The sequence below is a fragment of the Herpailurus yagouaroundi genome, unplaced genomic scaffold (genome assembly GCF_014898765.1).
Source record: "Herpailurus yagouaroundi ecotype Mexico unplaced genomic scaffold, PumYag 182, whole genome shotgun sequence".
Lineage (NCBI taxonomy): Eukaryota > Metazoa > Chordata > Mammalia > Carnivora > Felidae > Herpailurus > Herpailurus yagouaroundi.
Genome location: NW_024412413.1, coordinates 7,454,580 through 7,477,468, shown reverse-complemented (window position 1 = coordinate 7,477,468; position 22,889 = coordinate 7,454,580). Strand labels below are relative to the sequence as shown.

The 22,889-nt window shown below is 50.6% G+C and overlaps 1 protein-coding gene across 2 annotated transcripts in view; it reads left to right on the top strand.

The window, feature by feature from the left end:
* ACO2 (aconitase 2) overlaps positions 1–22,889 on the top strand; it is a 39,524-nt gene that overhangs the window by 8,140 nt on the left and 8,495 nt on the right. Inside the window, exons 2-7 of one of the 2 annotated variants that reach the window (XM_040490709.1) lie at positions 8,857–8,993; positions 13,018–13,276; positions 16,527–16,619; positions 20,084–20,242; positions 20,466–20,616; positions 21,850–21,954. In XM_040490709.1, coding sequence (XP_040346643.1) covers positions 8,857–8,993; positions 13,018–13,276; positions 16,527–16,619; positions 20,084–20,242; positions 20,466–20,616; positions 21,850–21,954 — 904 coding nt within the window. The remainder of the gene's footprint in view (positions 1–8,856; positions 8,994–13,017; positions 13,277–16,526; positions 16,620–20,083; positions 20,243–20,465; positions 20,617–21,849; positions 21,955–22,889) is intronic. The other variant, XM_040490710.1, reaches the window with a different exon arrangement.

Sequence of the window (22,889 nt, the reverse complement as noted above, 5' to 3'; positions counted from 1 at the left end):
CAAAAGATCAATTTCCTTTTACTCCACAGCAAGGAGTCTGCAAGAATGTTTATCTTTGGTTTTGAGCATTTAATTTTTTTTTAACGTTTATTCTTTTTTTGAGAGACAGAGATAGAGCGCGAGTGGGGGAGGGCCAGAGAGAGAGGGAGACACAGAATCCAAAGCAGGCTCCAGGCTCTGAGATGTCAGCTCAGAGCCTGATGCGGGGGCTGGAACCCACCAACTACGATATCGTGACCTGAAGTCGGACACTTAACTGAGCCACCAGGTGCCCCCCCACTTTTTTTTTTTTTTTTTTTAAGTAAGCCCTACCCCTAACCTGGGGCTCGAACTCATGACCCCATAATTAAGCATCACATGCTCCATTGACTGAGCCAGCCAGGCACTCCAACAAGAATTCTTCATAGGTGATGCTTTCCCATCAGGGGCATGAGTGTCAGGTAGTCTTGCTGTTGGTGATGCTAAGTTTGATCTGTGGCTTAAGATAATGGCGGTAACCAGGGGTGCCTGGGTGGCTCAGTTGATTAACCATCAAACTTCGGCTCAGGTCATGATCTCACGGTTTGTGAATTCAAGCACCGGGTTGGGCTCTGTGCTGACAGCTCAGAGCCTGGAGCCCGCTTCAGATTCTGTGTCTCCTTCTCTCTTTACCCCTCCACTGCTCGTACTCTGTCTCTCTCACCAAAATAAATAAAAACATTAAAAAAAAAGAAAAAGATAATGGTGGTAACCAGGTCCCTCTAGTAGAAAGATACATTTTTTTCCATTTTCCTTATTAATGATAAATTCCTGTAAATTAACTTGCTGAAATGAAGAGTTTGCACCATTGGGGAGGAAAAACCAAACAAACCCAGAGCACTGTTGATTGTCAAATTGCCAGTAAATGATTGTGCTCGACCACTACACAGCCACCATGCTTTCTGCACATACCTTGTTCGTTCTTTTTTCCTGGTTACAAAAGGAACTTAACATTTAAAAGTTACAGAAATACTTGGCGTAGAAAGTAAACGTGTCCAAAATTCTAATCCCTAGAGATAACTGCTATGCACAGTTAATCCCTGTCATTTCATTTTTAAATATATTTATACATTTACATGTGTGAACTATTAATTATTATATAGAAATAAGCTCATAATGCTATCTTACTACTTACTGTTTTCACTGAATGTGCCACGGAAGTTTTGCTCCGCCAGTAATGTTAGATCTACCCTCTTTTTTTTTTTTTAATTATGGTAAAATATATGTAACATGTTGACATTTTAACCATTTTTCAGTGTTCAATTCAGTGGCATTAATTGCATTAACAGTGTTGTGGGACCACTACCTCTATCTAATTTTTTTTTTTTTAAGTTTTCATTTATTTAAGTAATCTCTACACCTACCATGGAGCTTGAATTCAAGCATCTGAGATCAAGAGTCAGACGTTCTTTCATCTAAGCCTGCCTTTTAAAAATGTTTTATATATTTTTTAATGTTTATTTTTGAGAGACAGAGCACAAGCATGGAAGGAGCAGAGAGAGGGAGACACAGAATCTGAAGCAGGCTCCAGGCTCTGAGCTGTCAGCACAGAGCCCAACACAGGGGCTTGAACCCACCAACCGTGAGATTATAACCTGAGCCAAAGTCAGATGCTGAACCCACTGAGCCACCCAGACGCCTCTGAGCCAGTCTTGTTGTTGGTTTTTTTTTTTTTTTTAATGTTTATTTACTTTTTAAATGTTTATTTTAGAGACAGAGTGCAAGCGGGGGAGGGGCAGAGAGAGAAGGCAACACAGAATCCAAAGCAGGCTCCAGACTCCAAGCTGTCAGCACAGAGCCCAACACAGGGCTTGAACTCATGAACCGCGAGACCATAACCTGAGCCAAAGTCAGGTGCTCAACTAAGCCACCCAGGTGCCCCCTTAGCAAACCTTTTTAAACAGCTGTAAGATGGCATTCCTTGGTGGATGAGCCAGAATTTATTCAGTCACTGCCCTATTTTTGGACAATAGGGTTGTTCTCTTAAAAACAGTGCTGCAGAGAACGTCCTTGCCTGTGTCAGTGCTTGTTTATGTGAGCATTTTTGTGAGCCAGCTTCCTGGAAGCAGGAAAGCTGGTTAGAGTGTACAGACATTTTACATTTTAATAGGTATTGCCTAATTGTCTTTCAAAAATGTTGAACCTGTTTATACTGTAACCAAAAGCATCTGAGACTGGTAAATTATTGATTTGTCTTGTTAACTGTTTGCTCTCACAAAGTTAACCCAACCTGCTCTGTATTTACCCCTCCTCAATACAGAAGGGCTAGTTAGTCAAGCAGAGGCAATATTCGTTGGTTTAATTGATATTTATGTAGCACCTCCTATGTATCAGACCTAGTGTTCAGGAATGGGGAATTTGTTATGAATAGACACAATCCCTCCTTAGTGGAACTGCCAAACTAGTGGAGACAGATACCATCTCACAAATGAATGTCAAGAAGTAGTAAGTGGGCATAAATAATAGGAGGCTTTGGCTGGGCTGGGAGTTCAGGAAGAATTCCCTGTTTATTTGGAACTTTGAAGGATCAATGGGAGTGACCTAGACAAAGAGCAGATTGGGAATGAGGGTAGGCAGAGAACCTTCTGAGCAGAATAAACAGCATGTGCAAAGGCCCTGTGGCTGATACCTTTAGAAGTTTTACTGCCCAGCAAAGTTCAACATGTTTGGTACCTTTGAGGAAGGCAAATTTTGAATTATTGAGAGACCAAATAGATGATATCCCACTGCCAGGACCCCATAAGCAGGAAGGATTTCAGAGGGATGAAATGCTTTCCTAGATAAATTCTAACAAATTGCAAGTCCCCTGAAGGAGAGAAGGAAGATCTGCACCTAAAGACATCAGCTTAGATTTTTAGAATAAGTTGGTCATAGTTTGAGGGCAAATAACCAAGGAGAAATTCTACCACCACTGGGATACATCAGAAGAGGGTCTGGAATGCTAAAGGCTCAGATGAGCTAAGTCTTCTGAAAAATGTTCATCAACGAAAAGAGTCTTTAAAGCTGTGTTTGTAGTAAGCAAAAGAAGAGACCCGTTGCTTCTGCCAGTGTCCAGAGAAGGAACACAACGTGGCATCTAATTTCTTCTGTCTCCTCTACGAAGGAAAATAATACGTGAATCATGTATTATGTGATTATGTGCATTATGTGAACAGGCTCTGTGCCAATTGATGTAGATTATTTTATTTCATAATAACACTGTGAAGTTTTATTTTCTCTATGGAGAAACTAAGGCTTGAGAAGGCTAAAGAACTTGTCCAGGGCTGTAGCCGCATAGTGGTGGTGCAGGGTTGAGCAATCTGAGTACAGAACTTCAATCCGAACAAACCAGCACACCACGCCACCTTCAGTGAGAACGGGTGGGCTATGAGAGGCGACAGAGTAGCAGAATCCAGGGGAACTGACCCATCTCGAAAAGAGAGACCTGAAGTTGCGTCCCGGATTCACTGCTTACACTTAGCAGTATGTGACTTCTGTGATCTTTGGTTCCCACATCTGTGAGACCGGAATAACAATTACCTGGCACTGTTGTTACAGGAATTCAAAATTAGGCACAAAACGTGCTTGGCACAGAGCAGGTGCTTAATAAGTAACAGCTGTTTTTGTTCTCATTGGAGGGGGGGTGGTCACCCTTGGCCTAATCTTCATTTTACATATGAGATTTGTGGGGCTCATGAATGAGTTATACATGACGTCCTTGCCTTTGAAGTCAGCCTCTGGGATCAGCGTATTAAGGTGGCTGGGCTCTCCAGAGTTTACATGTGACATTTCATGCACGTCAGCCTCTCCCAGCCCTGCTGTGAAGCAGGGAGCAAGGCTGAGATTTCAGGTTCTATGTGAATACCTAAGGCCTGGAGGGATGAAGTGAATTGTGTAAGGTCTCACAGCAAATCGAACATCTTTCACTTTTTGTTGGGATTAGCAGATAGATTGGTGTGAGCGAGTACTGATTTCTGCAGGGAATTCAACAGGTCAGCCAGGCTGTCTCTAACTACAAAACAAGCAAGGCCTTAGTGACAGTTCGCCTACTTGGGTATTGGGGCGCCTGACTGGCTCAATTGGTGGACAGGTGACTTAATCTCCAGTCATGAGTTCAAGCCCCACATGGGGCGTGGAGTCTACTTAAAAAAACATATATATATAGTTGGGTGACTGTTGCAGTTGAGGAAGGACCTGCACCTCAGGAGTGTTGTTAAATAGACCACTGTTGACCTGACCAAACATGTGTCCTGGGGAGCCTGGCCTGGAATGGGTCACACTGGTGTTGAGGCTTGGATGAGCAACCTGGGAATTGTGCTGTGTTTGTGGCTGACACACTCTGGGAGGGCCAGCCTGTCAGGACACGGGGTGACTGACCAGGACTCCTGTAGACTGCAGGGGCTAGAGGCGGACAGAAACTGATGATGAAATTAAATCAAGATTGGGGTAGAGCTTTGCACAGAAAACCAAGTCTGTAGGGGCACCTGGGTGGCTCAGTTAAACATCTGATTTCGGCTGTCTGCTGTCAGCCCAGAGCCCGCTTGGGATCCTCTGTCCCCTCTCTCTTTGCCCCTCCCTCACCTACATTCTCTCTCTCAAAAATAAATAAACATGAAAAAGAAAAAACCAAGTCTACAAGTGCAGCATGGCTGAAGAGCAGTCAATGAGGAAGACGGCTGTTGAGGTGTTAGGGTGTCTGGAAGTGATATGTGTGTCAGCAGTGAGGTGGGCTGTCCTGGGCTGATAACAGCCTTCAGCAAAGGAGGTGATGAGCCCTTTGCTCTCAGCACAGGATATGGTTGGGCTGTTGCAGAATTTGGAAACTTGCCATGGAAAGGATCAGTTGAAAAAACTCTGGGCTGCCCTTGGCCAAGGTGAGATTTTAGAGAAGATGACAGGGCATGGCCGACTTCAAGTAGGTGAGGGACCCCACCCCTGGAGACTGAGTCATTGATGTGGGAAGGGTTTAGGATTATGTATTTTTAACAGACTCAGGAGGTTCTGATGCATCTGAGGCTTGGGAGCTGTCCTGAGGAAGAGAGGTTGGGTCCCCAAGGGTGGACCCCAGCCGAAAAGCAGACTGTGCAGGGAGGCTGAGTGTGCAGGAGAATATTCTGAAATTATTCAGAAATGGGTTGGGTGGTTGTACAGGATGATGCACTGGTGTGGGGAGGTGTATGGGGGTGGTGCTCCGAACTTAAAAGCGTAAGAGTGCCTTTATAGAAAAAGGGTCTTGGAGCGCCTGAGTGGCTGTCGGTCGAGTGTCCGACTCTTGATTTCGGCTCAGGTCATGATCCCAGGGTCGTGGGATTGAGCCCTGCATTGGGCTCCGTGCTGAGCTTAAGATTCTCTCTCTCTTCTCCCTCTGCTTTTCTCCCCCACTTGTGCTTTCCCTCTCTCTTTCTAAAATAAAATAAATAATAAGGGGTGCCTTGGTGGCTCAGTTGGTTGAGCGTCCAACTCTTGGTTTCGGCTCTCAGGTCATGATTCAGGGTTGTGGGATCAGGCCCTGCATCAGGCTCTGCGCTGATCATGGAGCCTGCTTGAGATTCTCTCTCTCTCCCCCTCTGCCCCTTCCCTCCCCAATAAATTAAATTTAATTTAAAAAATAAATAATGAAAAAAGAAAAAATGGCACCTGGATGACTCAGTCGGTTGAGCATCTGACTCTTGATTTTGGCTCAGGTCATGATCTCACAGTTTGTGGGGTTGAGCCGCGCATCAGGCTCTGCGCTGACAGCATGGAGCCAGCTTGGGATTCTGTCTCCTTCTCTCTCTGCCCCACTTTTTTCTCAAAACAATAAATAAACATTTCAAATAAATAAGTAAAATTCTTTAAAGCGGGGGAGCTTAACGAACATGTAAGTTGTTGGGGGCTTCCTAAAAATGTTTTCCCTTCTTATTAGTGTCTAAACCTGAGCCATACCATGTAGCAACTTCATTTTAAGTTAAAATGGAATAACATTAAAAACTCCACTCCTCACCACACTTCACGTGCTCCGCAGCCACATGGCTAGTGGCCAGTGTATTGGTTGTGTGGATCTAAAACATGTCTGTCGTGGCACGAAGTCCTGTTGGCCGTTGCTGGCTGTTGTGCACAGATGTTTGGAAAGCACAGCACTTCGTGATCAAGGATTGAGCACGCAATATTTCATCTGTTATGAACAACAGAGTTTATCTGCATTTTGGAGGGAAGGCTTAGGGAGTTATATAACTTGCCTGGGGCCACGGCAGGTAAGTGGGTCAGTCAGACTGGATTCGAGTCCTACTTGCTATGCTGTGGCCTTGGTCGCTTCTTGCAAGCCTCAATTTCCTCACTTGGAAAATGGACTAATCACAGGAGCCACTTCACTGGATGGCTGTGAGGCTGAGGTGATGTAACACAACGCAAAGTGCAGCACAGTGCTGGCATCACTGGGCGTCAATAAATGTTTTTCTCTTACCCATAAGTTGTATTCTGTATGAGAGCATACTACGTTGTCCTTTCTCCCCCCGGTCAGCATTTTTCTTAAACCTGTTTTTTATTTATTTTTATTTTTTAGTTGTTTTATATTTTTGAGAGACTGAATGGGGGAGGGGAGAGGACAGAGGATCCAAAGTGGGCTCTGTGAGCCCAATGTGGGGCTCGAACCCACAAACTGCAAGATGGTGACCTGAGCTGAAGTTGGATGCTCTTTTTCAGATATTGATGTACATCCGTGGATTGCTTAAGTGTTCCCTTGCTATAGAGAATTTAGGACTTTACCTTTTCTCTACACTATGATTACAGCTAATTGTTTTGCCTACTGGGCCAGACGCTGGCTGTTGTTACATTTATTTTTTAATTTATTTTTTAAAGTTTATTTATTTTGAGAGAGAGAGAGTGTGTGCACACGCACAAGCAGGGGAGGGGCACAAAGGGAGAGATGGAATCCCAAGCATACTATGCTGTCAATGCAGAGCCTGACTTGGGGCTCAGTCGCGCAAACCGTGGGATCATGACCTGAGCCAAAATCAAGAGTTAGACTCTTAACCGACTGAGCCATCCAGGCGCCCATCTTATTACATTTATTTTTATTTCTAGGGAAACTTAAGCTTAAGATAGTTAGTTTACAAAAAGATCTGTATACGGACATTGGAAAGACGTGTAAGGTGTATTGGTAAATAGGAAAAGCAAGTTGCAGAGCAGCTTGTATGGTTTCTCTTACAAGGGGTAATAGAAACTGTGCCAAGTACTTTATGTAACCTCTCCTAATCCCCACAATAGCTCTGTGAGGAAGCAAGTGCTTAGGGTAAATTGACCGAGGTGACAAGGTGATAAGGTGACCGAGGTGACAAGGCGAGGGTGATAGTAAGTGGCCACCTGACTGAGGCTCTGGTTTCCCCATCCTCCCGCCTTGCACTGGGGCCCCCGCTGTCGTAGCTGTGGTCAGAGCTGTGGCCGCGGTATGCCATTCATCCCAGGCCCTGGCTGTTGAAAGTCCTTTGATGTGTCATCGGTTACCGCGTGGGGCAGATCGTGAGGATCCCCTGCTGGAGGGCAAGGGTGGGCAGGTGGGTGGTGGTTGGGGTGCTGTTGGCTGTCATTAATGAGTGGCTTGAGCTGTGCCCTTGTACTGGTTCAGGTGCCGGGGTTGGTAGAGTTTGGATTTCAAGATTTTGGTGACACAAAGAAAGGGGGCCTCGGGTAGTGGCTTGAGTTTTGCCTTGGTATGATCCTCTGCTCTAGACAGGGAGCATCACCTGGAAAGGAAGCAGCCATTCCTTTCCTTGTGTCATTTTTTTTGGTTCCTTTATTCTCCTCTGATCACAGTGTACCCTGTGAAGGTTGTCACAGTTTAAAATTAACAGACCCCAGCATAACAGATTTATCTTGTTACTGCAGAACAGATTGCCTCTACACTTAAAGGCTTAGAACAACAATAAACATTCTCTCTCACAATTTCTGTGGACCAGGAATTTGGGAGTGGCTTGTCAGGGTGGTTCTAGCTTGGGGTCACTCAAGAAATTGCAATCCAGACTTTGGTCAGGGCCGCAGTTACCTGAAGGCATGGCCTTGGGCTACAGCACTCTCGTGGGAGATGGTGTTGGTTATTGGCAAGAAGCCTCAAATCCTCTCTAAGTGGGCCTCTCCCAGCACTGTTTCAGTGTCTTAACGACATGGTAACTGTCTTTTCCTAAAGCAACCAGAGAGAGGGCTAGGCAGAAGCTGTCTTTTTATGACCAGTCTTGGAGGCCACATAGCCTCACTTATGCCCCATTCTGGCCATTAGAAGGAAGTCAGTCCTCTGCACATTCAAGGGGACCACCTTTTGAAGGGATAAGGAAACATCCGAAGCTCATGCACAGGGTTTTCCTCATTTTTCCATCCATTCGATAATTACTCATCGAATCTCTGTTATGTGTCAAGTATAGTCCAGACACAGAAATAAATAAGACAAATAGGTTTGACCCCAACCCTCGAGGAACGTATTGTTCAGGTAGAGTAATAGCTATGATTTGGACAGTGCTTTACAGCCTCGTTAGGACTTTCACATACGTTCATATCTAACCATCCCGGTAGCCCTGTGTGATCACCGTGGCCAGTTACAGCCCCAGTGCCCGTCTCCTCTGGGGCTCAGATGATGGGGGATTTTCTTAAGTTGATTGAACTTGACTTTGATCCCAGCAATTCTGACTGCAAATCCCTTGCACTCTCTCCTGCCACGGGCTGTGTTCCCGTGGCTGCTGTATCATCCTCTGTCTCAGAGGAGGACATGGAGGCCACAGTCACTGGTGAGCTCTTGATACTTCCTTGCTCTCTTCACCACACTGAGCTGTCCTCTGGGGCGGGCCACCCTAAATACTCCATTGACAGTTGCTCTTGTCTTTCTTCTTGCAGAAAGCCCTGGGTGTGCGGCAGTACCATGTGGCCTCAGTCTTGTGCCAACGGGCCAAGGTGGCCATGAGCCACTTTGAGCCCAATGAGTACATCCGCTATGACCTGCTAGAGAAGAACATTGACATTGTTCGCAAAAGGTAAGGCTGCGGGGGGTGGGATGGGGGAGCTGTAGAGACCGCCACAGGGCTGTTTGTGCTTCTTGCCCCTTTCAGGCAGCACAGGAGGTGCTTGGCAATGGACGGTCGGTGATGGTGGTAGGATCAAGGCCTTTAGGGTACGAAGTTCCCTGCTGGGGAAAGGCATTGCAGATTGGTGGTGGGCCTTGGCCTTCTCTGCCAAGGAAAGATCTCTTACCAGAAGCCTGGTGATTTGGGCCACAGGGAAGGTCTCAGACACTCTATGGTATTGTGGCCTGAACTTCCCAGCCACCTTTTCCAAGATGGACTGCTGACCCTGAGCTGGCCCTCTGGGATCCACCAGGCCCAGAGTCTGGCTAAATATCTGTATTTCCTCTTCAGTGTGTAGTCCTAGAGGAGAGCTCAGGCTTGAGACCCAGAAGAAAGCTCAGGGAGGGTCTTGAGCGTATCTTTTTTTCTGGGCCTCTCTTTCCTTGTTTGGTAAAATGGCAGCCATTTTCGCACTGCTGTCCTGTGTGCCAGGTCCTGGGCCAGATGCTGGTGCTGGAAGGATGATGCCACGAGAGGATGGGGAGTGGGGCTGGTAGTACATAGCAACCAGCACTGCCCCTGGAGCTTGAACGACTGTAGTTAGGGCTGGGCGCTCGCCCACCTGGTGACCATGACCCTGGGAGTAAGAGAGAACAGATATGAATATACCCCTTTATAGCCGAGGAACAGGCTCAGGTGGAGAAGCAGCTTGCCCAGGGTCACACAGTGAGTCTCCCTGCCCTCAGCCCATGCTCTAACTGTACTCCCACACTCCCTCTCTGCTGCCACTTTGCTTCCTCTTTACTGGTATCCTCACTTTGGTTTTAAGGGTAGGGACTGTCATAGTCTTTATCTCCAGCAGCCTCCCGCATGGCATCACCTAATTATAGTAAGAACTGATTAATGGTCATCAAGGATAACTATAATAATAGTGGCTGCCTGAGTGTGCAATTTGTTCTAGGCACTTCATATACGTTTCTTTTCTTCTCAACAACCCCTACAGGTTGTTATTATATCCATCTCCCCATTTTGCAGATAAGGAAATCGAGTGTCGGGGAAATACCCGGTCTGAGGTCATACATCTATTGAGTGGTTGGACCCAAACTCAAGCCAGGTCTGTCTGGCTCTGTTGCCTCCCAGTGTTTGTTCTAGCATTCTTGTGGGTTTTGTCTAGGCTGCGCATTAGAATCATCTTGGAAGCTTTTATTTATTTATTTTTTAAAGATTTTATTTTTAAGTAACCTCTACGCCAAACGTGGGGCTTGAGCCCACAGTCCCGAGATCAAGAGTCACACTCCACCGACTGAGCCAGCCGGGCTCCCCGCTTTGGAAGCTTTTAAAACTACCAACACCTGGGCCCTGATTCCCTCCAATGGTGTGGGCCCTGTTCCTCAAAATGTGGTCTGTGAGTCAGCAGCATCAGCATCACCTGGGAGCTTATTAGAAATGAGGCTATTCAAAACAGAGATCAGTGGATGAAAATGTAAGAATGTTTTAGAAGGCCAGGGGACTTGGGGCGCCTGGGTGGCTCAGTCGGTTAAGCTTCCAACTTCAGATCAGGTCATGATCTTGGGGTTCGTGAGTTCGAGTCCCACATCAGGCTCTGTGCTGACAGCTTGGAGCCTAGAGCCCGCTTCGGATTCTGTGTCTGTCTGTCTCTGTTTCTCTCTCTCTCTCTATGTCTCAAAAATAAATAAACATATAAAAAAAATTTAGAAGGCCGGGGGCTTGCAGAGGAACTCTTTCTCCACCCTGTGTTCGTGACAGAAGGAGCTCAATTCTGTTCTCGAGAAACTAGGTCTTTGTCATCCAGTATGGCAGAGGGACAGATGGACGTAGAGGACCCACTTTGCCATCCTCAGTTAATCCTTAAGGAAATGTGGTGCGGAACATGTCCTTAGGTTTTTGTCGCTGTCAGGCTTTTTTGTACAACTTTGGGCTTTTGCTGTCAAGGTCTTTGGTTTTAAAGCCCATGTGCTATTTTTCATCTCCCCTGGGGCCCAGAAAGAGGGGCTGTGCTCTGCGCAGCGAGTCACTGCCCGTACACCAGCCTCGGAGATGCTGCCACAAAACGGGGCAGGCTGTACCTCAGGCCAGTGCTATTTTTATTCAAGGTTCTCATGACAGCAGAACCATAGAGGTTTTCAGAATTGCCACTTGCTCTGCCGTTGCCCACAGAGCCAGCCCCTTAGGGAGCTCTTGCTCTTGAGGGTTAGATACATGGGGGTCTAGAACCCAGGCCATCGGAAGGAAGTTGCTCTGCTTTCCCAGCAGAGTCCTAGTGGCAGTAATGATAGAACTCGAACACTTCCTGTAGGCTGGGCCCTGTTCTGAGTTTCCGGGCGTTAGTTACAGAGGGACGGTATAGGGCAATGTAAGGAGTGTGGACGTGGCGCCTGGCTGGCTCAGTCAGTGGAGTGAGTGACCCTTGAACTTGAGGTTGTGAGTTCAAGCCCCATGTTGGGTGTAGAGATTAGGTTAAAAAAAAAAAAATCTATGTAAATAAAGAGCTCAGACGTCAGAGCCACACGGCTTGGCTCCTCGCGGTCTGGCTCTGCTGCTCGCCAGCACGCGACCCGAGGCAGGTTGCTTCACCTCGCTGGGCTTCGGTGCCCTCGTCCGTGTTACGAGGCTGCGACGTGTTGCATCCATTGAGGTGCTTAGAGCCGAGCTGAGGGAAGAGGAAGTTCTGTGAGAAAATGAGTCTGTGGTGACAGAAAGCAGGTCACTGGCTGCTTGGGAGACGTGTTCAGTGTCTTGACTGTGGTGACAGTTTCACAGGTGTGTAGCTATGTACTGTGTCAAGACTTACCAAATTGTGTCCTTTAAATGTGCGTGGCTTATGACAGGCCGGTTACACCTCAGTGAGGCTGTTTAAAAACAAGCGCCGAATGAGCGCTGTTACCTCGGTCCAGGCCGGGCCCTGGACTTCGGAGGTGGGGTGGCGAGCCCTTTGAGAAGAGCGGTGGCTTTTCTGGTTACACAGTGGGTTTAGTACTGGGGTCAGGACTAAACCCAGGGCCTCTGACTCCTTAGTCTGATACTTTTTTTCTTTCCTGGCTCGTGGGGTGTGAGTGCAACTGCACCCCTTCCCTGAAAGGGAACGCTAACCGCCTTCCCTGGAGGCCTCTGGTCTGGGAGGCAGAGTGTGAGGTCTAGCCAGGGCAGCTGTGGCGGGCAGAGGGGAGGCTGCTCTGCGGCACGGGGCAGCCAGGTTGTGTGGGTGTCAGCAGGGAGCCTCAGGGTGGGCGGTTGAGGGCTGACCTGCACCGAGCTCAGTCGGCCTCGGGGGAGGCTGGTGAGGAGGAGGCCGCCTGAGGCCTGGCAGGGGCCGCCCAGGAGCCAGGGTCGGACTGCCACTTTGGCCCCAACGGGGAAGGGAGGGGTGGGACCTCCAGGGAGAGGGGGTCTAGGAAGAGGGTCTAGTGAGGGGCTGGGGACAGCGACTGGGTGTGCGTTGTTGAGAGCTGATAGCCGTGCTGGCTGAATGGGGTGAGAGCAAGGGGGGCTAATGGGAAGGGCTTCAGCCCAGCAGTGTAAACAGCAGGGGGTTGTGGGTTGTGTGGGATGCTGGTGGGATCCTCTGTGTCTTAGTGGGGTTGAGAGCACAGAAGAAGTGGCTGGGGACAGAGAGAATTAGAGGCTCGCAAGCAAGACCCTGACTGAGCTGGAGCGATCACCGCCACTCTGCTGAGCCTCCCTTCCCTCTTGCCCGTCTTATCAGATGACAGGGATACAATGAGGAGTGAATAGTGAGACACACATGTAATAGGGGTTCATCAGATAGTAGTGATCAATATGCCGGAAGAGCAGATATCCTCTGTGAAAAAGCAACCTGCCCACCTCTCATGATGCTGTCAGTCACTTAAGTAATTTTGGAGCACCGAGTGAGTGCTGAGTGTCAGAGGGACTGATTCGTGCCCACCCCTCATGGTTGCCACAGCTGTGGGCAGGCAGGGCATTGTGCAGCCGGCACCTCTCCCTCTCTCCGCAGATTGAACCGGCCTCTGACCCTCTCAGAGAAGATTGTATATGGACACCTGGATGACCCAGCCAAGCAGGAGATCGAGCGGGGCAAGACGTACCTGCGGCTGCGGCCCGACCGTGTGGCCATGCAGGATGCCACAGCCCAGATGGCCATGTTGCAGTTCATCAGCAGTGGGCTGCCCAAGGTGGCTGTGCCGTCCACCATCCACTGCGATCACCTGATTGAGGCCCAGCTCGGGGGTGAGAAAGACCTGCGTCGGGCCAAGGTGAGCTGAAGGTGGCATTGGGGGACGGTGGGTGTGACATGGGACGAGAGAGGCAAAGCCCTTGAGCTAAGGCATCGCTTTGCAATTCTAACAGGTTCTTTGGTTTAGTCTTTTTTAAAACATCTTTGCTCTTTACTAACTCTGAAGATACCATTTGCTTATTGTGAAGATGTTAGAGAATGCCTAAAAACCAACAAAACCCAAATCATCCTTAATCTTACCACGTTGTTCTTGTGTGGTCATTGTTCTGGCACATTAGAAACAGCAGGCTATGACACAGATCGCCGGTCGCTCTGCAGAGGGTAGTTTGCTCCTTCCTCTCCGCCGGCGTCACACGTGCGCTCACCCAGGCGCTCGGCCGAGCCCCGAGGACCCCGCCAGGGAAGCGGGCAGGCGGTGCTGCTCGTTGTCCATCCGAGGCGGCCAGGGCCCTGTGCGGTGAGGTACCTCGGCTGCGTGGGCACGTGGTTAGGACCAGTGCCGTGTCCCGAGCGCCCTCTTACTGACTGGCCTCCTTTGGGGGCTTTCTTCTGGGAGTTTGCTTAAGGACATAGCAGGGGCCGTGTGCCACAATGAGTAGTTTTTTCCTTGAATTCCTCGCACCCTTCCTCATGAAATCCCGTTCCTGCTCCTCCCCCCAGGCTCTGCTTGTGGCCCCTCTGCGTGTGCCTCTGCCAGCTCTGGCCCTCCACCCTTTCCACACCCTCTCCCAGCCCCCCCGCAGTGGAAGGGGCGCCCTCCTGGGGGGCCTCTGGCAGGAGCTGAATGCTGGCAGGGCTGCCATTGAAAGTGCTCCAGCTTCAGGGTCAGCGGAGCTTCGAGCGCCTCTCAGGCCCATGGGAAGCACTCAGCTTTCCCACTGGAGCCCTTTCTTCCCACCCTGCCCTGCCACTTTTTGTCCTGGTTGCCGGTGGTTGTTTTTCTACTCGGCTGAAAGCCCAGCCTGCTGGCCAGAGGTTTCCATGTTAGCAGCAGTGGGGGTGGTAGCGGTACAGGGGCTCCTGCGGTGCCAGGAGCTGGGTTTGGCCGGGAACCGCCCTGGGATGACTGCCCACAGCAGGGCCACCACCGCCTTCGGGGTCTGGCCCTCGCTTTGCTTTATGGATTCAGAATCTGCCTTCTGGAGATGAGATTCACAGAATCAAGGATTTCAGGGCTCACTCATTTATTTGACCAGTGTTTATTGAACATTAATTGTATGCCAGGCACTGTGCTAGATGCTGGGGTTTCTGTGTGAACAAGACAGGAGCCCTGCCTTCATGAACAAGGAGGGAGACCCACGTTAAACCATCACACAAATAGGTAATTGCCAGTTTGTATATATGTTATGAAGGGAAGACATAGGACTGTGAGAGTGTAAGAAAGCCATTCAGTTTAGACTCTGGGGGAACGGGACAGCCTCTTGAGGACGTGATACGTAAGCTGAAACCTGTGTAGATAAGCTGATACTGACTTGAGGAAGAACTTTGTAGACAGAACAGTGTATATAAAGACCCCAAGGCAGGAAGCAACTGGATGCTTTGTGGAGTTGAAAGAGGGCCATGGGGCTGGAGCTGTGTGTGGAAGAGAGGGTGGTATGAGTGGGTGGGGGCAGGCTCCGAAAGGGCCTTGAGGGCCATGGGCACCATCCTAGGGGTCCCTGAAGGGCTTAAGCAAGGAGGGGTGTGACCAGATTGACGTATATTTGTAAATAAAGAGTCCCTCTGGCCAGGGACCGGAGAGGCTGAGTGACCTATCCAGGGTCGCATAGCCAGAGAAGACTCTCGGCTGAGTTCAGACCGAGGCTCTGCTGCCCAGCTCTGTCCCCTGCCACCCCTGTCTCTTTACCACCACTTACACAGATACGAGGACACGCACCCAGAACACAGCTACTGCCTCCTGCCCTTGGTACCCTTGTTATAAGTGACGGATTTGAAGGAAAAAGCTGGCATATTCATTTCATTATTAACCAGAGAGAGACGGCTCTGGGGGCCCAAGTTTTTTGTGTGCTATTCTTTTGCCTGGGGGTACGAAATGGGCCTCAGAAGGGTGTGTGTGGTTGGTCTGGAGTTTAGGTGAAGGAGGTTGCATGGTCTTGAGGGTGTTTTATTGAGGGTCCAGGGAGCTGACAGTGAGTCCCTCTGCCTTGGGGCATGAGTCTCCTGTGCCGAGGCCAGCAGATCTCACTGCCTCGTTCCTCCTTGCAGGGGGGAGTCTTTGCAGTCCGCCTGGTCCCATCCCTTCCATCACTGAGTCTCCCCTGCCCAGGAGCGTGCCATGTCTTCCTGATAAACCCTGGCCTCACATTAGCTGTCCTGGGAAGCCTTCCATGCCCCCTGAGGAGGTCACCTTCAAATTCTAGGCAGAGTGGGCCTGGCCCAGCCTTGTTTTGTTGAAATCTGCATTTCAGAACATGGTCCATTTGACAGTCTCATTTGGGGCCCATCAAACCAACAAGTATGGAACGCCTACAGCATGACGGACGCTGGTGTTCTGAGATGCCCTCTTTGCTATAAGGGGAGGTAGCTTTATTTTATATTAGAATGTCGCTCTCAGGCTATGTGGTTGCACAGGCCTGGTTTCAAACCCTGGGATTTACTTTGGGGATCTCCAGCAAGTTATTTCACCTTTGAGCCTCGGTTTTTGCGTCTGTAAAATGGCCTTGGTGACAGTGCCTTCCCTGTTTCTTGGGATGGATTGTGAGGGTGTTCAGTGCAGTGGGCATTCAGTAAATGTCAGCTAGGATTCTGACCTTGCCTCGAATGAGGCCTCTGAGGTTAACAACACCTTGCCTGAGCTACATTGGAACTGGAATGTCCACTCGATGCCACTGTTTCCCTTTGACGGCTCCCTTCCCCCAACACCATATCCCAGTTAGATGGTCCTGTTGGATGTGTCCCCCACTGCTGGCCTTGACTGAAGACCTGAGTGCCAGAGGGATCCTTGGAGATGATGTAATTGAGTTCCTTCTGCAAATAAGGAAACTGAGAACAGGGTAGGGAAGGGACTTGCTCCAGAACCGCTCCCTGGCCAGGTGTCACGAAACTGAGGCTCCATCCCCGCTTCCTTGCTTTTCTCCCCAGACTGGCCAGCTGAGACTGGGCCAACATCCAAGTCCTTTTGGAATTATTTGTAGAAGACCTCCAGGAGAGGGCCTGACTTCACAGTGCCAGCATTTCAGAGTCGTGGGAGGGTGGGGGGGAGATGAGCAGGAGTCGTCCCAGACGCAAACCGTGTTACTCATGCTCTGGTTATTGATTTGTCTCAATAGGACATAAACCAGGAAGTGTATAATTTCCTGGCAACTGCAGGTGCCAAGTATGGCGTGGGCTTCTGGAAGCCTGGCTCTGGAATCATTCACCAGGTAAAGCAGGGCTTGGCCTGCCTTTCTGGGGGAGGGGACCTTAGGGAACCAGAGAGCATCTCCTGGCCTGCGGGACAGAAGGCCAGAGGCTCGGGAGGGCAGAGGGGTGTTGTATTATTTTTTTGTCTTGCTTTTTTCCACAAACGTTATTCCTTTTTGTGTGGATACCTAACATTTGATGGGCACATTCTGTGTGCCAGGCACTAGACTTCGCACTCGACAGATACTAACTTACTCATTGTTCACCACAACTCTGTGAGGTAGGTGGTTTCATGATCTACGCTGTGTAGGTGAAGTAACTGAGGCGCGAAGGAGTTAATCCACTTGCCCAGGGACAGCTGGCTGATCCAAGAGTCTGGCCCCACAGCCAGTGCTCCGCCCCGCGTGCTGCTGGTATGCCTCCTGTCACACCAAGGCTTCTCCCCTCCTCGGCGCACATAGCGCTCCTTGGGGTCTTCTTGGCCCCTTCGTGGTATTGTGTGGGATGGAGGTACCGTAGGTCACGTGGCGGTGTCAGCCAGTTCTTCTGGGCTCTCCCGAAGGATGGATTTTCTTTTGATGGGCGATTTTGTGTGCACGCGTGTTTCTGGGAGATAGGTGCTCAGCTTTCATCCAGGGTGACTGGCTTGTGGGGAGCGCTAGCTTGTACTGGCTGTTTGCCATCCATCCTGTATGTGCCTCTTCGCGTCTTCCCAAGGTGACCCTTCTCCCCACCTCCATCCCAGCCCTCCTTCAGGGTGAGCTGAGTCAGGCTGTAATACGACCCTGCGTGGGCTCCCGGCACTGCCCCACTCTGAAACCAGAGCCCATGGGTCACTGCTCTGCCCTTTAAAAATATTGCCCTCACCAAGAAGGGACTGCCTGCAAATGGCAGGTCACGTCAGTCTGCAGGGGCTAGGAAGCTTCTCCCCACAGCAGGGCTAGGGAGTCGGGTAGATCCAGCTTTGGACTTTCGTCAAGAACGGCTCCCCAGTCCCAAGTGTCTCCCTTCCCACCTCATTCCAACCCCCGGGCGTCTTTGGCGGCTCATGGCCAAAGTTCAGGGCTATGAGTGATGGCAGCTCACACCTGCCTCTGGCCACCAGCTAAGTGTATAGCCTGGTAGATTTGTTCCTTTAAAAAGAAAATTCCCAGGAAGCATGTGATCTCTGTACAGCTTTGCTTTTCTCTCCCCCTTGATGTCAGGCCATCGGCAGCTTTAATCTACCAAACCAAACCTAACCCCTTTCCCTCCACCCTGAACGTCCTGTGCCTGGCCCGGCACATCCTTCCTCCTCCACATCTCTGCCTTTTGGTCACCTCTGTGAAGCCCCCGCCCCCAGTCCTCCCTGGTGCTGGGCATTGGAGCCCCCTTGTGTGATCCTCTGTGGGACCCTTCACATAATGACCCCAGGATGTGCCAGGTGCTTCCCCTACCGCACCACACGCTCTGGGGACAGAGACTGTGGTTTATTTATTCCTCTCTGGCGCTGGGCCTGGAGCCAGGTAGGTGCAGAATGAGGCCTCGGTGTACACGTGTTGTGCAGATGGAGGCTGAATTTTTTTTTTTCTGTAAGATTTTATTCTTTTAAGTAGTCTCTGCACCCAACATGGGGCTCAAACTTAACCCTGAGATCGAGAGTCGCATGCTATACCGACTGAGCCAGCCAAGAGCACCCCGGGGGTGGCTGAATTTCCAGATTTATGTTCTAGGTGTTAGTCCAGACTAAAGTACACTGATCCCCCATCCACGCAGCCATATCCCGCTGACTGCGGAGGTCACTGTACAGCCAGCTTCACTGTGACTCTTTCCTTAGTTCAGACCCAAGGTCCCTCTCCCTTTTGAACATGGGCCATATTCATGGTCTATACTGTGTAGACCACACTGAATTCTGTGTCTGGTCTTCATGGATCAAACTTTTAGAACCTTGAAGAGCCTTAGAGATTAACTAGTTTTATTTTATTTTATTTTGTTATTTTTAAACGTTTATTTATTTTATTGAGAAGAGAGACAGAGACAGAGACAGAGTGTGAGCGGGGGAGGGGCAGATAGGGAGACACAGAATCCGAAGCAGGCTGCAGGCTCTGAGCTGTTAGCACAGAGCCCCATGTGGGGCTCAAACCCACAAACCATGAGGTCATGACCTGAGCCAGAGTCGGATGCCCAACCGACTGAGACACCCAGGCGCCTCGAGATTAACTAGTTTTAAATCTTTGTGGCTGGGGCACGGAGGACAGAAAAATTAAACAGTTGAGCAGCGAGTGTCCTGTCCAACAGTTGTTTGTTCAGGATTTCCTCTGTGTTGGCCTTTTCTCCCAGCCAGCTGCCACCCTCCTGGGAAGAGACCAGGTCTTCTAACTGCATTCCGACAGGCAAGATCACTCACACCTTGCTGAGTGTGCTGGGAGTGTGCCCTGTCCCAGGGCAGGGGCCATGGGGTTTCCATAATAGTGCACGGAGCCTGCTCACCATTTAGTCAGGCCTGACCGTTCATGGAGCCTTTCTTGTCTCTGACCTCCTTTGCTCTTCCTAACATCCCAGTGTGTGCTACAGAATAAGTAAAAAGAAGGCCTCTCCCAGGTACTCTTACAGCTTAATATACATGTTCTCATGGCGTTATCGCTGTGATTCGATGAGGTGAGCAGAACTGGCTACTTTTACCCATGAGGAAACAGGCCTGGGAGGTGAAGTAACTTGCCCGACGTCCCACAACTACTCGTAGGCAGTGGGGCCGGAGCTCAGACTGGGGCCCCTTGGCCAGGGCTTTCCCATGGGGTGCTGCAGCCTCAGGTGCCTGGGTAGGGTCAGGGCCGCACTACGATAGCCATGCCTCTGCAATCAAATGTTTTGGAGAAATGCTCATGGTCGGGGCCTTTCCGGCTGGGAGTCCCTCGATGAAGGAGCCACAGTAAAACAGGAAAGGTGAGGAGGCAGGGTGCCATCTTCACGTGCAAGTCACTTCAGTTCTCTAAGCCCCTCCAGGCCTCTGGGGGTGGGGAGGCATCGTCTGTACTTCCTTTCAGATCAGCAGCAGAAGAGCTCGTGGCCTGTGCTCCTGCTGGCTTCCCAGTGCTTGCTTGCGGAGACTGGAGCCAGGTCCTGAAGGAATTGTCCACCCTATGAAGCCCAGTAGGCAGTCACACTTGTCCCAGGACACATTCCCGTATCCCAGTTCATCTGCTTCCCACCACGGTTCTCGGCTCAGTGTGGTGCATGTGTTCTTGTTACCGTGCCGCAAACACGGACACTGAGGTGCAAGAAGGCACTCGCGAGCCCAAGTCAGACAGTCCAGGACTGTCGGAGCTGTTTGGGAGCCCAAGCCACCTGTCTCCCAAGCCCCTGGCCCTTCCAGCCACACCTGAGAGGCCCTCTCCTGGAGGGGTGCCTAGAAATGACCCAGGGGGCGTTTTGCAGACCCCTCTTGGTCCCCACCTCCATTCCCTGATGAGGGCTGGTAAGCTGAAGATCTTGGGTTCTTTTTCAGATCATTCTGGAAAACTATGCATATCCTGGGGTTCTCCTGATTGGCACTGATTCCCACACCCCCAATGGCGGTGGCCTGGGGGGCATCTGCATCGGAGTCGGGGGTGCTGATGCAGTGGATGTCATGGCTGGGATCCCCTGGGAGCTAAAGTGCCCCAAGGTGAGGAGTGGGGAAACGCTCTTTCAGGGGTGTTTTTGGTGGGGACGAATGGGAGTCTGTGAAACCCAAAAGGGATGAGGGAATATTTCAGACTCCAGTCTCTTTGGGGGAGAGCCAGGGGTAAATAAGCAGAAATGGGAATCCCAGCAGGCAGATGCTTTGGCTTCGTGGTTGGAGCATGGTACACGGTGCCTGTAATTGCTGTCTCGCCCCTCCTGTTCAGGTGATTGGTGTGAAGCTGACGGGCTCCCTCTCTGGCTGGACCTCCCCCAAAGACGTGATCCTAAAGGTGGCGGGTATCCTCACAGTGAAAGGTGGCACGGGCGCCATCGTGGAGTACCACGGGCCGGGCGTGGACTCCATCTCCTGCACCGGTGAGGAGGGCGGCCATGTGATGCGCCCCGCGGCCTGTGTTGGGCCTGATGGGGCCAGTAGTTGATCCATGGAAGCAGTGAATGGCCTTCCCCTGAGTATCCATCCAGTTTGGGGACATGATGGACAGCTAGAGGTGTGGGGGGGGATTAGTCTAGGTTCCTCTAGTCTAAGAGATGGTGGCCTCTTCCGGGGGGGGTGGGTGGGTACCTCCCTGTGGCCACGCAGCGTTAGGGACCAAGCCAACCCCGCCTGCCCTGGCACTGTGCTGCCTTGGGTGATCCAGAAAGGGAATCCCAGAGAGAATGGAGGTGGTAGTGGAATGGGGAGCCAGAGCCAGGGCTTCATTCACAGAGCAGCCCCGTCCCCACATCTTCCTTGGAGCCTCACTCACTTTACTTGGATTAGATTTATCACCTATGAGGCTCTAAGACCAAGTAGGAGCGGGCCCCTTCTACTCATCACTCCGGGTGACCTGGCCTCAATGCCTAGGCCCTCAGGAATGCAGGGAGACTTGGAACAAGCCTTATGGATGGTCCAGCCCAGACTTCCCCCGGTGCCTGCCTCAGCTCCACAGCAGCCCCACGGGGCTCCTGTTCAGCTGCCCTTGCACCCCTCCAGAGACCAGGGCTCACTCTTACAGGTAGTGCTTATTACCATTGGACAGCTCAGTTCCGAAGTTGATAACAAGCCTGGTCCCATGTCCCAGCAACCCCATGAAACAGGATATCTGTAAGTCTCACCTGTTCTGCGTGAGGCTCTGTGGTCGGGACAGTGCACTTCATTCCAGTCTTATTGCTGGAAAACCTGAGACCCAGAAACACTTCCACACAGCACCGTGGTGTGACTGAAAGAGAGCAGGTCCGGGCGCTAGGCAGGTGGGCCTAGACCTGAATGCCAGCACCTGCATTTGCTTTATGGCATGACTTTGGACCTCTTTGAGCCAGTTCCCTCACCTGCAAGATGGGCACAGTAATGGCGAGGCAGTCTGGCCAGGATAGCCAGGCCCAGAACTAGAACCCAGCTGGTAGGGGCTGAATTTTGTGTTTTCTTTGGCCCTGGTTTTAACTGTGGGTCATGGGGGACGAGTGTGCCTGCTGCCACTAGATGGCTGCGTGAGCGAGGGAAGAAGTGACCCCAGCTCCCTGGCGTGAAGATGTGTGCGCACACCCGATAGGTGTATGGGGCCCGTGTCCAGCTGCTAGGCCAGCTTCACCAGCTCTGTTTCTCTCCAGGCATGGCGACAATCTGCAACATGGGCGCAGAGATCGGGGCCACCACGTCAGTGTTCCCTTACAACCACAGGATGAAGAAGTACCTGAGCAAGACAGGCCGGGAGGGTGAGCTGGCGGGGGCAGGGCGGTCCGCAGAGCAGTCATATTGCATGGAGACCCTTGAGCTACACCTTTCCCTTTAGGGCAGGGGTCTTTAATCTCATGTTTCTAGATTGGCTTTAGAGGCCCTGAGAAGCCCCCAGAGGGGTATGAAGTTATATGTGTTATTGTTTCTGAGTAGCATGTCTGCAACTCCAACAGCTTGTCAAAGGGCCTGGCATCTAAGTTTGAGATCCCCCTGCCTTGAGATTGGAGTTTAGTTTCACCTGAAAGGAGGGCCAAGTCTGGGGTCTTTTGGTCTGGTCCCTGGTGCCCCCTACAGGAAGCTCCAGAAATGACAGGGATCTGTTCATGATTCCTGTCCTGGAGAAGGAAAAAAACATCTGGAACCAGAACCATTCCCGGCCTCCCCCCCGTTTGCCTGAGGTTCTAGCTTGACTTCTTTGAAGCTCAGAGGAAGAAATCGGGCCTGTGGGAGGGATTGTTGGAGCCTCTGAAGGGAGATGAGCAAGGGTGATTGGTGGAAGCAGAGGCCAGGGGTCATGGGGAGAGCTTGTCCAATTGTGTCCATGTGCTGAGCACATGAAGTCCTACCTGGAAGTCCCATCCCTCTCTTTCATTATCAAGTAACTTCTTCAAAACTCAACACTTCTCATCTCTAGGAAGCCTTCCTTGACTTTGAACCTTGGTTGGTGCTTCTGTGTCCCTATGTGTCTCTGTTGTATCATATCATTCCAGTTCATTGATAGCTCCTTCATTAGATTGCATGCTCCTTGAGAGCAGGGACTGTGTGTCCTGTGCTGTTTTCATTGTTCCTTTGTTTGCTTAGTCAGTGTCCAGGGCCCAGTTTAACAGGTGCCAGGTAACTGGCTTGGATGGATGGATGGATGGATGGATGGATGGATGGATGGATGGGTGGGTAGTCAGTCAGTTGGTCTGTC